The 15559-nt window shown below is 45.7% G+C and overlaps 1 protein-coding gene across 5 annotated transcripts in view; it reads left to right on the top strand.

Moving 5' to 3' along the window:
• The first annotated feature begins 5453 nt into the window (after positions 1–5453).
• Positions 5454–15559, top strand: part of IFNAR2 (interferon alpha and beta receptor subunit 2) — a 30346-nt gene continuing 20240 nt past the window's right edge. For 2 of the 5 annotated variants that reach the window (XM_053220610.1, XM_027041691.2), the window contains exons 1-4: positions 5454–5689; positions 12757–12864; positions 13745–13832; positions 14927–14968. In XM_053220610.1, coding sequence (XP_053076585.1) covers positions 14961–14968 — 8 coding nt within the window. In that variant the 5' untranslated portion in view covers positions 5454–5689; positions 12757–12864; positions 13745–13832; positions 14927–14960. Of the gene's footprint in view, positions 5690–6371; positions 6391–12756; positions 12865–13744; positions 13833–14926; positions 14969–15559 lie in introns of those variants that run through there. The other 3 variants (XM_053220608.1, XM_027041693.2, XM_053220609.1) reach the window with 3 other exon arrangements.

Here is a 15559-nt window from a genome sequence, read left to right as displayed (position 1 = left end):
CACGCGAGCTATTGATCTGTGGTTTTATTTTCTTGTATTGTCTTTATCTAGTTTAGGTATTAGGGTTATGCTGGCCTCACAGAATGAGCTAGGAAGTGTTCCTTCTACTTCACTTATCTGGAAGAGTTTGCAAGAAATTGTCACCATTTCTTCCTTAAATATTTGGTAGAATGCACAGTGAAACCATCTGGGCCTGGGGCTTTCTTTTTGGAAGGTTACCAACTATTGATTCAATGTCTTTAACAGATATAGAATGATTTCAATTATCTATTTCTCTTTGTGTGACTTTTGATAGATTGTGTCTTTCAAAAAATTGGTCTAAGCCATCTAAGTTATCAGATTTATGGGCATAGAAAATTATTCTGAATAGTGCTTTATTATCCTTTTAATATCCATGGGATTAGTAGTGATTGGTCCCTCTCTCATTTCTAATTGTAGTGATTAGTGTCTTATCCCTTGTTGTTGTTGTTGTTGTTGTTGTTTGGTTAGCCTGGCTAGAAGTTTATCAGTTTTATTTATCTCTTCAAAGAACCAACTTTAGTTGTGTTGTCTCTGTTGATTTCCTGTTTTCAATCTCATTGATTTCTGTCCTCATACTTATTCATTCTTTTCCTCTCCTTGCTTATATTGACCTTCTTTCTCTAGTTTCCTAAGGTGGAAGCTTATTGATTTGATATCTTTCTTCTTTGCACTGCTTCCCACAAATTTCAATAAGTTGTATTTTCACTTTCATTTAGTCCAAACGTTTTCTAATTTCTTCTAAGCCTTCTTCTTTGGCCCAAATGTTTTCTCATTTCTTCTAAGACTTTTTCTTTGGCCCATTTGTTATTTAGAAATGTGTTGTTTAACCTCCAAATATCTGAAGGTTATCTAGCTATCTTTCTATTAGTGATTTCGAGTTTAATTCCATTGTGAACTGACAGCATACTTCGTGTGATTTCTATTTTTTTCAGATTTGTTACAGTGTGTTTTACAGCCCTGAATATAGTCTGTTTTGGCAAATGTTCCATGCGAGATGAAGAATAACGTACATTTTGCTGTTGTTGGATGAAATATTCTACAAATGTCAATCAGAGCCAGTTGATTGGTGATGTTGGTCAGCTCAACGATATGCTTACTGATTCTCTGACTACTGGGTCTGTCGATTACTGATAAGGGGGTCATGAAGCCTCTATAATCATGGATGTGTCTATTTCTCATTGCAATTCTATCAAATTTTGCCTCACATATTTTGACACTTTGTTGACACTTTGTTAGGCATCCACACCTTAAGGACTGTTATGTTCTCCTGGAGAATTGATCCCTTTATCATCATATAATGTCCTGTTTATCCCTGATAATTTTCTTTGTTCAGAAATCTGCTACTCTGAAATTGACATAGTTACTCCAGCTTTCCTTTGATTAATGTTGGCATGCCATAGATTTCTCCATCCCTTTGCATTTAATCTATCTGTGCCTTATATTTAAAGTAGAGTTCTTGCAGATAACATGTCGTTGGGGTCTTACTTTTTTACACACTCTGTCTCTGTCTTTTAATTGGCATATTTAGACCATTCACACTTAAGGTTATCATTCATATAGTTGGGTTAAGGTCTACATATTTGTAGCTGCTTTCTACTCTACTATTATACTTGTTCTTTGTTTCTTTTTTTAATCTTCTATTCTTTTTTTAAAATTTAAGTTTATTTACTTATTTTTGAGAGAGACAGAGACAGCATGAGCAGGAGGGGCAGAGACACACACACAAAGAGAGAGAGAGAGAGAGAGAGAGAGAGAGAGAGAGAATCCCAAGCAGGCTCCTTGCTGCCAGTGCAAAGCCCAACATAGGTCTCAAATCCATGAAACTGTGAGATCATGACCTGGGCAGAAACCAAGAGCTGGATGCTTAACTGACTGAGCCACCCAGGAGCCCCTTTAATCTTTTACTCTTTGCCTTCTCTAGTTTTAACTGAGCCTCTTATATGATTGCCTTTTCTTTCCTTCATTAGTATATCTATTAAAAAGAAGTGTAATCATCAGTGATCGCCCTAGAGTTTTCAATATACATTTACAACTAATCTAAATCCACTTTAAGATAACACTACACCATTTCATGAGTAGTGCAGGTACCGACCCACAGTATGTTTCCAATTCCTCCTCCCCATGCCTCGTAAACTTTATTATTACACATTTCATTTATCCATAAGCTCTAATCACCCAATTCAATGCTACGGTTATTATTTTAAATAATAATCTATTCGATCAATTTAGAATAAGAAAAATAAAAGATTTTATTTTACTTTTACTTATTCCTTCTCTAGCAGTCTTTCCATTTTTAGACAGGAAAAGCGTCCAACCTATATTATTTTTTTTTCTTTCTGAAGGACTTATTTTAACATTCCTTGCAAGGCAGGTATACTGGCAACAAAACCTTCCATTTTTGTTTGCCTGAGAAAGTCTTTATTTCTCCGTTATTGTTTGAAGGATGATTTTTCTGGATATAGAATTTCAGATTGCTGGGGTGTTTTTTTATGTTACATCACCCTTCTTGCTTGCGGTTTCTGAAGAAAAATAACGTGAAATTCTTATCCTTGCTCCTCTGTAAGGTAAGATGTTTCATTCCTCTGGATTCTTTCAAGGTTTTCTTTTTGTCCTTGGTTTCCTATAGTTTGAATATGAAAAGCCAGCATGTAGACTTTTCGGTATTTATTCTTAGTATTGTCTGAGCTTCCTGAGTCTATGATTTGGTGTCTGTCACTAATTTTAGAAAATTCTCAGCCATTATCGTTTCAAATACTTCTACTCCATTCTCTCTCATTCTTCTCTTTCTGACATTCCTTTCCTACTATGAATGTGATTCCTTTTGTAATTGTTCCCCACTTCTTGGACACTCTGTTCCTTTTTATTTATTGATTGATTTTTACTTTTTAGTTTGGGAAGTTTCTAATTTTTAAGTTTTATTTATTTATTTATTTATTTATTTATTTATTTATTTATTTTGAGAGAGCAAGAGCGAGTATGTGCATGAGCAGGGGGAGGTGCAGAGAGAAGGAGACAGAAAATCCCAAGCATGCTTCATGCTGCCAGCACAGAGCTTTGTGCGGGGCTCAGATTCACGAACTGTGAGATCATGACCTGAGTCCCAGTCAAGAGCTGGATGCTTAACCAACTAAGCCATCCAGATGCCCCTAGTTTGGGAAGTTTCTATCCACATATCTTCACACTCACTGATTCTTTCCTTGGCTATGTCCAGGCTACTGATAGGTCCGCGAAAAGTGTTCTTCACTTCTGTTACAGTGTTTTGTTTTGTTTAAATTTCTGGCATTTCCTTTTGACTCTTTCTTAGAATTTTCATCTCTCTACTTACATTACTCATCTGTTTTTTTTGTTGTTGTTGTATTTTTCCTCCCAACACCAACCAACTCCAATGCCAGCTGGTGTCCTAGAATTCAATTCAACGCTGACACTAAGTACCCAGAACTCACATCAGACTTGGCAGGTGTAAGGCTCAGTCCTCTAAGACTGCCCTCACTTCAGATACCAGTCACAGGTTTTGGGTTCCCGGTCCACCCACCCTTCTCTCCGACTTGACTACAGAGTCAGGGGTTCCCATGACCACCCTGCCAGGTTTGAAAATTCGCTAAACTGACTCACAAAACTCACCAAAGTGCTTTAGTTACCATTGCTGGCTTACTGTACAGGATACAATCTTGGAACAGCAGGAGTCAAGTGCAGTTTAACTTTTCCTACGGTTTCCAAGACTCCTGCTCCCTGCACACCGATTCTCTCTCTACATTGGTCTGCCTCTCCAGGTTTCCGGCTGCAGTTTGTGCTGTGATCAAAGAAGAGATTCACTACTGGATCGAAGAGATTTCCAGTTGGCTCAGCTTTTCTCTTGTGAAATGTGGAGTGACAATTTCTAAGCACTTTACATCTTGGAACAGACTGTGTTTGTTTTTTACAATCTCTTTCCATGGGGCACCTAGGTGGCTTGGCCGGTTAAGGGTCCAACTTCAGCTCAGGTCATGATCTCACAGTTTGTGGGTTTGAGCCCCGCGTCGGGCTCTGTGCTGACAGCTCAGGGCCTGGAGTCTGCTTCAGATTGTGTCTCCCTCTCTCTCTGCCCCTCCCCCACTCATGCTGTGTGTGTGTGTCTCTCTCTCTCAAAAATAATAAAATGAACATTAAAAAAATATTTAATAGAATCTTTTTTCTGATTATATAAGTAAAAATATTTGGAAATTAGACATTTGGAAAGTGAAAAGAAGAACCTAAAAATCACCTTGAGCTGCCCAGTCTATAATTAATCATTGTTAATATTTGTATATATTTCTATTTGTCATGTTTCTATTTGTGGGCATATTTATATTCATAACTATGTTTTTATAAAAGGATGGAGTTCTGTATTGTCTTTCCCCCACTGTCAGGGACTATTTCTGAAGCTTCTCTAAAACTGCTGCAGAACATATTTCCAATGTTGAATGTCTTCTGTGGGGACCCTGACCCGGTGGCGAGTTCCCTTCAGGTCTTATGGGGCTGGTGACAATTCTCCTCTTGAAGACTGAGGGTCACACATGAAGCAGACTGACATTCTCTCATGATCACCTCGGCGCCTATTGTAGGGAGGAGGGTCAGCAAACATTAGTTGACTGGACGGGTGCAAATGTCCCCTTTTTCAGCTACAAAAACTATGAAACGTCCTCCTCCCCCTTTCCTCAGAGTCCAGAAAGCCGAAAGTCAGATTGGATGCTCGATGAGAACTTAAGGGGTTCGTGTATTTCTTTTCCTTCTCCTTCGAGGGGATTTTCAACATTTCCATATGAGTAGCTTTAATGTTCCAAGCATACATACATTTTCCTGAAAGTTACCTTACATTCTCTTTTGAAAATTGCCAATATAAACCACAGATACGCAAAATAACGGGGGACTATCTTTCCTCTCCTACCCTGAACACTTTGATCCGTGGGGGACTGGGGAAACAGGAACGCAGAGGGGAGGACTCACCGATGAGGAGGGAAGCTAATTGACAATATCGGCAAAGGCCTGCAACAACCTGGAACTACACCAAGCCTTTGCAGCTCGATGGTGGCTACTTTTATCCCTGTTTCATCGAAGGGAGCACGATGATCGGAGTGGCTTAGAGAACCGGCAGGTGCGGGAGCCAGGAGAGAACCCATCCACTCCTTCATTCGTTCACTCATTCATTCATCCCACTTTTACTGAGTAAATAAAAGGTGCTAGCGAGGCTTTGTTCCCAGGGCCAAGCACCGGTCTAGCCCCTGAGGATCCCGCAGGAAACCAAAGCGCACACCCCTTGCCCCCGGGCCCCACGCAGCTCCCGAGGGGAGGGCGCTGGGGGGAGTGGTAAGAGCTGGCTCCGCGCACGTCAGGCGAGTGGCCGATCCCGGGCTCCGCCCCCGGCCCGCGCGCTCCACCTCCCCTAGCGGCCGGAGGCCGGCGCTCGGCGCGCGCACCCACAGCGGGGACTTTTCGCCACCCCGCGGATCGACCCCGGTGTCTTCCCCCGGCGGAGTCTGCGGGCAGCCCCTCGGCCCGCCGGCGCCCGCCGTCACTGCCGCCGGGGCCGCCCGCAGCGCGCATCCGGGCCGCGGGGCTCCCGAGCCCGGTCCGGAGGTGCGAGGGCGCCGGCCGCAGGGGGTGGCTCGGAGGCCGGCACCCCCGCGGGGAGCGGCGAGGCGACCCTGCCGAGGTAAACGGGCTGGCGGGGTCGGGGGATGGGGACCGCGGGTGCGCCTGACCTCCCGGCGAACGCCGCCACCCTGCAGCCGCTTCCCGGAATCCCTGCACGCTCCTCGCCTGCCCCGGCTCCTCCTCCTGCTCCTCCTCCCCCCGCCCGGTTCCCGGCCCCCGCCCCCAGCCCCCCGCCGCCGCGCAGGGCGTGCCAGGCCCCGGCCGCTGTGCCCCGCGGCGTCTGTTCCTCGCCGCCCCCGGGAGCCTTCTTTCTTTGCACCCGGCCCTGCGCCCCACTTTCCCACCAGCGGCGCCGGGGACACCCGGGCACTCGCGGCTGCAAGATGTGAGCCGTGGTGAAGTGTGAGGGTCACACGCCTCAAGATCCACCGGCCTTGCGAAACTGGGCTACCCTCTCGGGCCTCGAGTTCCATCCCCCACCCCGCCAAGAGAACCCCTGGAATTAACCAGCTTTTGTGGCCTAGCGGGAGAGGGTCACCGAGGGGCGACGGGGGTGGCGTGTCTGGCGCCCTTCCAGACTCACCGCTTGGAAGCTGGGAGGAGGAGAGGGCGGGGAGACAGAGGAGCGGGCTCGCTGCGGGGGGTGGGGAGGGGCCGGGGAATTAGGGGAACCCGGGGCGAATCCGTACTGGAGTTCAACCTGGAGAGATCAGCCGGTTCTGTGCAGTTAGGAGTTCGATTCCTCAACACGCTTAGGAGGTGAGCGGCGGCGTTGTTGAAAGACTCTAGACACCCCGCCTCATTTTTTTTTTCTTTTAGTATTTGTTTGATGTCCTTGCTTTTGTTTGGGAAGAGGTCTTAGAAGCTAGTATAACGCGCCAGAGGGCTCTGATCGGAGCCAGACGAGCCCGCCGGGAGGTGCAGACTCCGGGAGCCCTGGAGGCGTCCTACTGACTGTCCCCCTGGGACTAACACCCTCAGGCCACCCCCTGCCCCACCCCTTGGCGAGGTTTCTAAGCACCCTCCCCCGCCCCGAACTGTTCGGGTTTGGGGAGCAAAGGGATTCAGAAGGGGAAGCCACACCAAGATGGGCTCTGAAGAAAACATCTTTTAAAATTTCCTAGTAATATGAGCACGTTGATAAAGTTAGACCCGTTTGTTCCAGGAAATGGCTTGAACTTTTTAAGTCCTGTAGTGCACAAGCTGGTTTTTCATTTTAAAGTATCAAAAATCTGCACGGCCCTTTTGGTCTTAGCTGTATTTCCTCTCAAATTCCTCCTGTATTTATTTAAAAAAAGTTAAAATGTGCCCGAAATTGGGTTCCTGGTGCTTTGTCTAAAAACATTTTAGGAGAAGCACAGCCCCAGAAGTAGTCTTAGAAGTGAAACTTTTTTTTTTAATTGTTCATTTTTAGAGAGAGAGCGCACGCGGGCACAAGTGGGGGAGGGGGAGAGAGAGAGGGAGACACAGAATCCAAAGCAGGCTTCAGGCTCTGAGCGTCAGCAGAGAGCCCCATGCGAGGCCCGAACTCACCAACCGTGAGATCATGACCTGAGCCCAAGTTGGGCTTAACCAACTGAGCCACCCAGATGCCCCTAGAAGTGAAACTTACCTCATCCCTCCTACTTGCACACAGAGCCTTGGTGAACTCATTTTCCCATTATATTGATAAACCCTCCACCTATTAAAGAACCAGCAGCATATAGATTCTTGGCTACCAGTCATCCTATTTTACTAAAACTAAATGCCACTGAGTATAGGATGCGCTTTTATGTAACCAAGTAAGAAAAAAAAAACATGCATTCTGATTTCGGAGGGGTTTGGATGTCAGAAAGAAATGCACATTTTATAATCTGTAAAAGGTAATCTGCACGAAAGCAGAGCCTGACAGTACTTTCCCTGAGGACTCTTCATTCCTAACGAGAATGAAACCTCGGAGACATTCATGACTCCCTGACGACCAATGATATGCCAGGCGTCAGGCCAGATAGAAGAAAAGACCGTTAGGTTCTCCACCAGGGGACTGGAGGCAGCAAGTTCCTTGAGGGCTGTCTGTCTGTCTGTCTGCATGTTCTAAATGGCACGCGATCTGGGAAGAATAAGAGAACAATAGTTCCCTGGGAGAGCAGGTGGGCTTTAGTGACAGTCATGAGAAGTCCAAAGAAGAGAAAAAAGAGAGAGAAATGTAGAAGGGAGCAGTTGAGAGCCACTGAACATTGTCTCTGGAGCCAAGAGGAAAACGAGGGCACTTAGTTTACCCATAAGCCAGGGTACATAGGAGAGAGACGCTTAAGCATCGTTCTTGTTCTAATGCTGAGGGTTTAAAAAAAATTTTTTTTTTAATTTGAATGTACCCATCCACCAGAAACTTTCCTGGTAAGTCAACAACAATCTTAAAAAGGCTCCCTAATACACAGGAAAGAAGCAAACAGGGCCTTCTGAGCAAGGGGCAGTGGTCAGAGGCAGTGAGATGGGGATTGTCAGCTAGGGGAGGGGGTCGCGGAGGAAGGCAGTGCCAGAAGCAAAACCATTCGGAGGACCCTGTGGTTGGCCCTGCCTCGCCTCCCCATCCCCCCACCCCCACCAGAGGGAGGCCCTACCTCACCTTCACCATCCCAGCGTCAGGCCTTGGGGCTCTAGAAACTGCCCCGTCTTTACAGAACAAACTCGAATCTGGTGTGGAAGGCAAGGAGGTTAAAATTTCAGTCCACTCTATCACAGTAACCGCTGACAAAGCCATCCAAGTACCAGCAAAAATAATATTACTCCTAGATTAGTAGAAAATCGTTTCCAATAGCCTTATATCCTACGACTTGGTAAAAATACGAATTCAGTAAAATGAACTCAAAGGTTAGAATATTTTAAAATGTGATGGAGACGGAGTTGCGAACTTAAGCAGATAATTTGAGCACCCTAGAAACATAATTGCAGAAGAAATAAGAAGGAAGAACAGGATACTTTTGAAAATAAAGACATTTTTAATAGAGGAAAGGTTTGATTTAAGCCCAATGAATGCAAATGAAAAGAAAAAAAAAAGATCAAGTCAATTAGGAAGAATCTCCATGTGGAAATTAAAAAAAAGCACAGTCAAACATTAGGATAATTGAGATCCCTGCCACACAGAAACCAGCAAATGGGACAGAAGATGCAAATAAAAGTAAGATAAAAGAACTTTTCTTGAAATGAAGAAAAAAATGGCCTGTAGGTCAAAAGAACATTTTTTCAGGAAGTTGTCATTTTCCAAATATTCATATGGGAATGCTGAGCCCCAAGGTATCTTTAGTGATTTCAATTTTTTTTTTTTAAAAAAGAAGAATTCTTTTAGGGATCCAGGAAGAAAAAGTAAATAAAAGAAGGTCAAGCCAAATCAAGCTGGCCTCAGACGTTCTAGTGCTAAATTCCAGAATATGATGGTTCTGAGAGAAATATTCTAAATGGAGGACACTGTCCCCAGGAGGGTATTTTCATCCAGCTTAGATGTCACTCAAGGTAATCAATAGGCAGGCCTTCTCAAATATAAAAGAGCAAAGGGAATTCAAGACCCAGTGAGCTCTCTTTGGGGGAGGGAGGGACTACTGGATTAGAAAAATCCAGCAAATAACAAGTTAAGAAATAAATCAGACTAAAGACCCCAGACGTAGAGAACTCACGCTCAAAAGGACTGTTGATGAGTATTGATCTAAATGTAGAATTAATCCCAGACATGTTTGGAAATTGTAGGTAGAAAAAAATGTGATCAGGACATAAATCTAGGCACAAAAAACAATAAAGCGAAAAAGTAATAACAATAGGAATAAGGAAATAGGGGAGGCAGATGGGAGGAAAAAGGAGAGTAGCCACATTCTCATCTTTGAAAGCATGGATCAATAAATACGGTTTAATAGTAAACGGTGCTGGGGGCGCCTGGGTGACTCAGTTAAGCATCTGACTTCAGCGCAGGTCATGATCTCACGGTTTGTGAGTTCAAGCCCCACGTCCGGCTCTGTGCTGACAGCTCAGAGCCTGGAGCCTGCTTTGGATTCTGTGTCTTCTCTCTCTGCCCTTGCCTGCTCACGCTCTGTCTCTCTCAAAAATAAATAAGGATTTTTTATTTTTTTTCTTTTTTTGTTTTTTTTTTCTTTTTTTCTTTTTAAATGTTTTTTTATTTATTTTTGAGACAGAGAGAGAGACAGAGTATGAGCAGAGGAGGGGCAAAGAGAGAGGAAGACACAGAATCTGAAGAAGGCTCCAGGCTCTGAGCTGTCAGCACAGAGCCCGATGCGGGGCTCGAACTCATGGACTGTGAGATCATGACCTGAGCTGACGTCAGACACCCAACCGACTGAGCCACCCAGGCGCCCCAATAAGGATTTTTAAAAAGTAAACATAGTAAGCAGTGCTGGGAACATAGGATATCCTAACTTCCCAATGTCTTCCGTAACCGTTTTTTTCTAAACCTTAGAAGAGTATTTTAGGAAATTACTCTGTCTTACAGAAGAAAATAATTTAAATTTCAACCATCCCTTCGGTCTTTCCTTCAGTTTGGTTCCAAGTACAATTAAATTTAGACAGAAGTGTGTGTGTGTGCGCGCGCGCGCGCCCACACGCACATACGCATAGAAAGATGTCTGGGATTATGTTCACCTAAAGTTAATGATGGAAACATCTGGATGCTGGAATTTGTACTTTCATACATTATTTTTAATGTTTCTTAATGAGCACAGAAAAGAAATTTTACAGAAACAAGAGAGACGTTTGAAAAATAAACTGGAAACCAACATGCCAAGATGCTACCAGTGGTTGATGCTGGGTGGTGGAAATAAGGATGATTGTTACTTTCTTCTTTGTGCTTTTTTGGTTTTTTTTTCCCCTAATTTCCAGGAAAAAATTATGTAATTGTGTTTGCGTAGTATTTCTGAATTCAGTTCATTCATGACTCCCTGACAACCAATGATATACCAGGCGTCAGGCCAGATAGAAGAAAAGACCGTTATGTTCTCCCCCAGGAGACTGAGGCAGCAAGTTCCGTGAGAGCTGTCTGTCTGTCTGTCTCTGCCTAGGAGGAGCTGGAATTCAGAGAAGGGGCCCTGGACATCAGCAGTGTTTGTTGACATGCCAGAGGCAAGGGTTGCTCTGGGCGAGCCGCACCCAGAGCTGGCTTGCAGGGGACACTGATTTCCAGGGAAACCTAGAAAGGCTGATGACAGCCTTGAATTCAACCTGCGACACTTGCTTGATGCCTTGTTAGGTGACAGTGAGCTACAGACGGGGCTGGCCACAGAATTTGCAGGGGCCAGAGCAAAATAAAAATGCAGGGCCCACGTGTTTAAAAAGCAAGAAGGCATCACTGAAGGCATTAAAATACAAAGCTTTTTCTTTTCTTCCACCTTCCCTGTCTCTCCACTGGTCACTTTGGTATTTGCCATTTAAATGTCGTCCTGAGTAAAAAAATAAATAAAATTTGAAATTATCAGCAGGAGCTTCAACCTTTCTGCTTTATACGGTGCAAACGCACAGATCTAAATGCAAATGTAAGCGCATTTAGTTCATGTGGGAGTCACCGAATTACACAATTGGCATCTCAAGCACATTTTGAGAGGGTACCTCGAACTAGCCAGGAGAAGCAAACTCAAGCCAGACGAGGGAGGGTGGCAAGGAGAAGAGAGGTCCCCTCCAGGCACACAGCCCAGGAAGCATTCCCTGGGTTACTGTCAGGGCCCGTGAGGCTCCCTGCAGGTGCCCGATGCCACTCTGCCCCTTGTGACTCTGGGCACACATGCACTTGGGCCTGAAGGTTGCCAGGATCGCTCTCTGCTACCTGCCCTGCACTCCAGCCTGGGGTGGGCTCTGGGAAGTCCAGCCCTGAATCTCTCCTTCCCAAGGACCTGCTATCTCAACCCATAGCTCACTGGCAATGCCCAAAGGTCTTTAAACCTCTGCCCCTGGACATGCTACGTACCTGATCAAGGCTGACCTAGATGCTTACCACCCCTAGTCCAGCTAGTCGCCCCCCCCCCCCACCCTGGGCAAAGCAGGGCCCTGCCAGCCTGGCGCAGGAGCAAATTCCACTCTGCCTGGCCCCTTCTCTGTCTGCTTACACACCAGGAGGGCGTCAGTGCAACGTGGGACTTTCCAACAATGTGACCCAGCTGCCACCCCACACGAAGGGCATCAATGGTGCCCAGCGTCCAGAGGCGGCGGGGGGCGGGGGGTGAGACCAAGCGTGAGCTGAGACTACAAACTCACCATGTGTCCAATGGCCCATCAGACTTCACTACCAAAACATAAGTTCAACGGTACAATTATTAAGAATTTCAAGGCAGCCATTGGAGAGCAGTAAACCGAGGGTGGACCCTTTTTCGTGTAGGACCTGGGCACAGAGATGGGGGAAGAGCAAAGCCAGCCCTTCCTAATGGCAACAGCTTTGCTCTAGAAAGCTGATTTGTAGTCAGGGAGAGGTTTAAGGCACCTCATTAACAACCCCAGACAGGATGCCAAGACAGGAAATGAGATTTTCCAAGCAAGCAGGAAATCTAGTTACTAGTCATTGGGTTGGAAGTAGAGTATGGGTCATCAGGAATAAAGGGGAGGCGACATCCCCTGGCCCACAGGGGGTGAGGACTTCTAATTGTGTAATTGTGTGTGTGTGTGTGTGTGTGTGTGTGTGTGTGTGTGTCAGCCATTGAATAAACCCGAATGTTCCACAGATGTAGAACAAAGGTGAAGACGTACTGTCAGGCAAAGACAGAGGGTTGAGAAGCCGCAGGGCAGATGTTCAAGTGTAAGGGATTCCCGTCCCCCCCCCACCCCCCTGTGGCATTCTACACTCTAGCTTCGGCCAGCTTCTAGGGAGTGTCCACAGCTCTGCAGGCCCTCCTTCGGGGAGTAATGGTGGGAGATGACGTCATGTGTCTCAAAGATCCCTGTAGACACTCTAAATGGGTGCAGTCTTGTGGGACAGGTTGTAAGCAGAGGAGCCTAGATAGCTCATGGGTGGGGGAGTCTGCAGCAGGGAAGGCATCTTTGACTTGGAATCTCTCGGATTCCTGTAGAATACCCGGATGGGACCTGTTACCTCATAGTCGAGAGGACTTTTTCATGTTTTGAGCTTGAACTCAGGTCTGCCGCCCTGTGGCCCTTTTCCAGTTTCAGCACGGGGGCTTGATGCCTGCTACAAGTGTTGGGAGGACAGGACACCCAGAACCTATGGGGCGCAGTTGCTTGGATGGAGACAAAAGCCCTGAGGCAGAGAAGGTAACTAGGACTCACAATGCGGATGCCAAGAAACAAAATACCTTTAAATCTGAAAACAGGCAACTCAGAAACGAATGCATGAAACTAATGAGTGAACTTGGGATTCTGTGTCTTCCTCTCCCTCTGCCCCTCCCCTGCTTGCACTCCGTCTGTCTCTCTCTCTCAAAAGTAAACATTAAAAAATTTAAAATAAAATAAAATAAAATGGAACACCTAGGGGCGCCTGGGTGGCTTAGTCAGTTAGGCATCCGACTCTTGGTTTTGGCTCAGGTCGTGATCTCAACTGTTTGTGAGTTTGAGCCCCCCATCAGGCTTCATGCTGACAGCATGGAACCTGCTTGGGGTTCTCTCTCCTTCTCTCTCTGCCCCTCTCCCCGCTAGCTCTCTCTGTCTGACATCTCAGAGCCTGGAGCCTGCCTCAGACTCTGTCTCCCTCTCTCTCTGCCTCCCCCCCCGCCCCTCCCTCCTGCGCACACTCTGTTTCTCCCTCTTCTCTCTCTCTCTCTCAAAAATAAAACATTTTTAAACAAGAAGGAGAAATAATATATATTTGGTTTTGCTTATACATAAAGATGTTGTGAAGGACTCACCAAAAACTTAATAGAAGTAGTTTTCTGAAGGAATCAAGACCTTTTGCTCTTTGCTTTTGTGTATTTTTGGAAGCGAGTAACTCTGTCGCCTATTCAAAAATTAAATTTAAAACTTCTCCCAGAGCTAGATAGGGAACTGGTCCCAGGTCCAGCTCCTGGGAAGGCAGAGGAAGCCTGGAACAGGAAAAATCCTGTTCCTCCCACGTCGTCCTGTCTTTGTCCTTTTTTATCTTTTGTAATTTAAGTAAACACTTCAGCATTTGGATCACCTGATACCTATTTCCTTTCAGATGTGAAAGTAAAGAAAAGGCTTGATACCAAAGATGCTTTGGAGCCAGAATACTTCCTGGATTAGACCCCATGATTTGTATCCCGTGGGTAAGCGTCACTTTTGTCCCAGTGCTCCTAGGACCAAGCCAGCAGTCACCCCACCACCCGGAGCCCTGTTGGGGGTAGCAAACGGCTTTCCCTGATGAGGGGGCCCAGTATCAGCCCATCCGGTGCCAAGAGCCAAATGGAACGTAGATAGGAAGCCTGTGCTGACTGATGGTCTGGATTCAGTAGGAGCAACCTGCCCTACTATTAATTTTAGGAAAACAAACAACTAAATAAGAATGACTTCAGGCTTCACAGTGATGGAGAATATCCTCGTGAGCAACCTGAAGAGCAATTTCTCTTAATACCCTCATTCTAATCCAGGGAGGAGTTTATCACTCGACTCCCCTACTTAGGAGGAGGCCAAACCCCTTATCTCCTAACCATGTCACCAGACTGAGAAGTCATTCCTGAACTTTGGCTTCCGTGTATCTATCATTGATTTTTTTTTTTTCTCACTCTGTCATCCTGGTCCACTTTTTCTCTACCTTTCTTTTGATTCTATTTCACTATCACCGTGTCGTCTGTTCCATAGCTCCATGGGCGGTATACTTCTCCCCTGAACAAACCGCCTAGGCACGGGGGCGTGTAACCTCCTTGGCCTCCGCGTCCTAAAAATGCCTGCAACCCCTCCCCTCCCAAGTCACTGTGTCATCCCGAAAACAAATGAGGGCCCCCAAATCCCATCAGCTTTCTTCCTAACCTCCTACACCACCCTTGGCAAACACCTTTACCTTTAACGTTTCTTAACCAACAACATGCCTGTGTATTCATATTCTGAGACTTTTTCCAGGCAGGTAAATGCTTCTCGGGACATTCTCTCAACCAACCAGCCCTGGTATTAGCCTCAGCTCCCAAACAGAGCTTATTTTGGATTCACTCAGGTTGAAAGCCTTGGGCCATGTGCTGCTGATACAGACAGACACCTTCTAAGAACCCTTTACTAGAGCTTTTTTTTTTTTTTTTAACACATGGATGTCGCAATCCAACGTTAATTAAGCCATGTGTACAAAAGAATGCCAGACCCAGAGCAATAATTACAAATTGAGCCTGGAGAGAGTATTTTTGCTGGTCTAATATTTTTTTCTTCTTCCTAGTGTATATCGGCCTCATGGTTGGTGTGGTATCGGCATGGCCCGGTAAGAGATTTTCTTGGCTTGGCTGAATTTCGTGTAAGGGACAGAGGATTGGAGTGACCATTCAGAAGTCTAAAATGCGGGGAGCTTGATTTCTGATCCCAGATCTGTTGCCCATTTTTGTCTGAATCCTTTTTCCCAGATTTTCTCAAATACTCTCCTTTTCTCTGTCAAAGGAGCCAACAGTAGCCACATTTTCTCATTTGTCTCTCAAAACTCTTATAAGAAATTAACACCAGGGGCGCCTGGGTGGCGCAGTCGGTTGAGCGTCCGACTTCAGCCAGATCGCGATCTCGCAGTCCGTGAGTTCGAGCCCCGCGTCGGCTCCGGGCTGATGGCTCAGAGCCTGGAGCCTGTTTCCGATTCTGTGTCTCCCTCTCTCTCTGCCCCTCCCCCGTTCATGCTCTGTCTCTCTCTGTCCCAAAAAAAATAAATAAACGTTGAAAAAAAAAATTAAAAAAAAAAAAGAAATTAACACCAGAGATCATTTTATTTATTTTTTTTAATGTTTGTTTATTTACGTTCAGTGGAAGAGAGAGTGCCTGTGAGCAGGGGAGGGGCAGAAAGAGAGGAAGAGAAAGAGAATCCCAAGCA

The sequence above is a fragment of the Acinonyx jubatus genome, chromosome C2, assembly GCF_027475565.1.
Source record: "Acinonyx jubatus isolate Ajub_Pintada_27869175 chromosome C2, VMU_Ajub_asm_v1.0, whole genome shotgun sequence".
Lineage (NCBI taxonomy): Eukaryota > Metazoa > Chordata > Mammalia > Carnivora > Felidae > Acinonyx > Acinonyx jubatus.
Note: the sequence above shows the minus strand (reverse complement) of the source record. Positions and strands in the feature narration are given on the sequence as shown.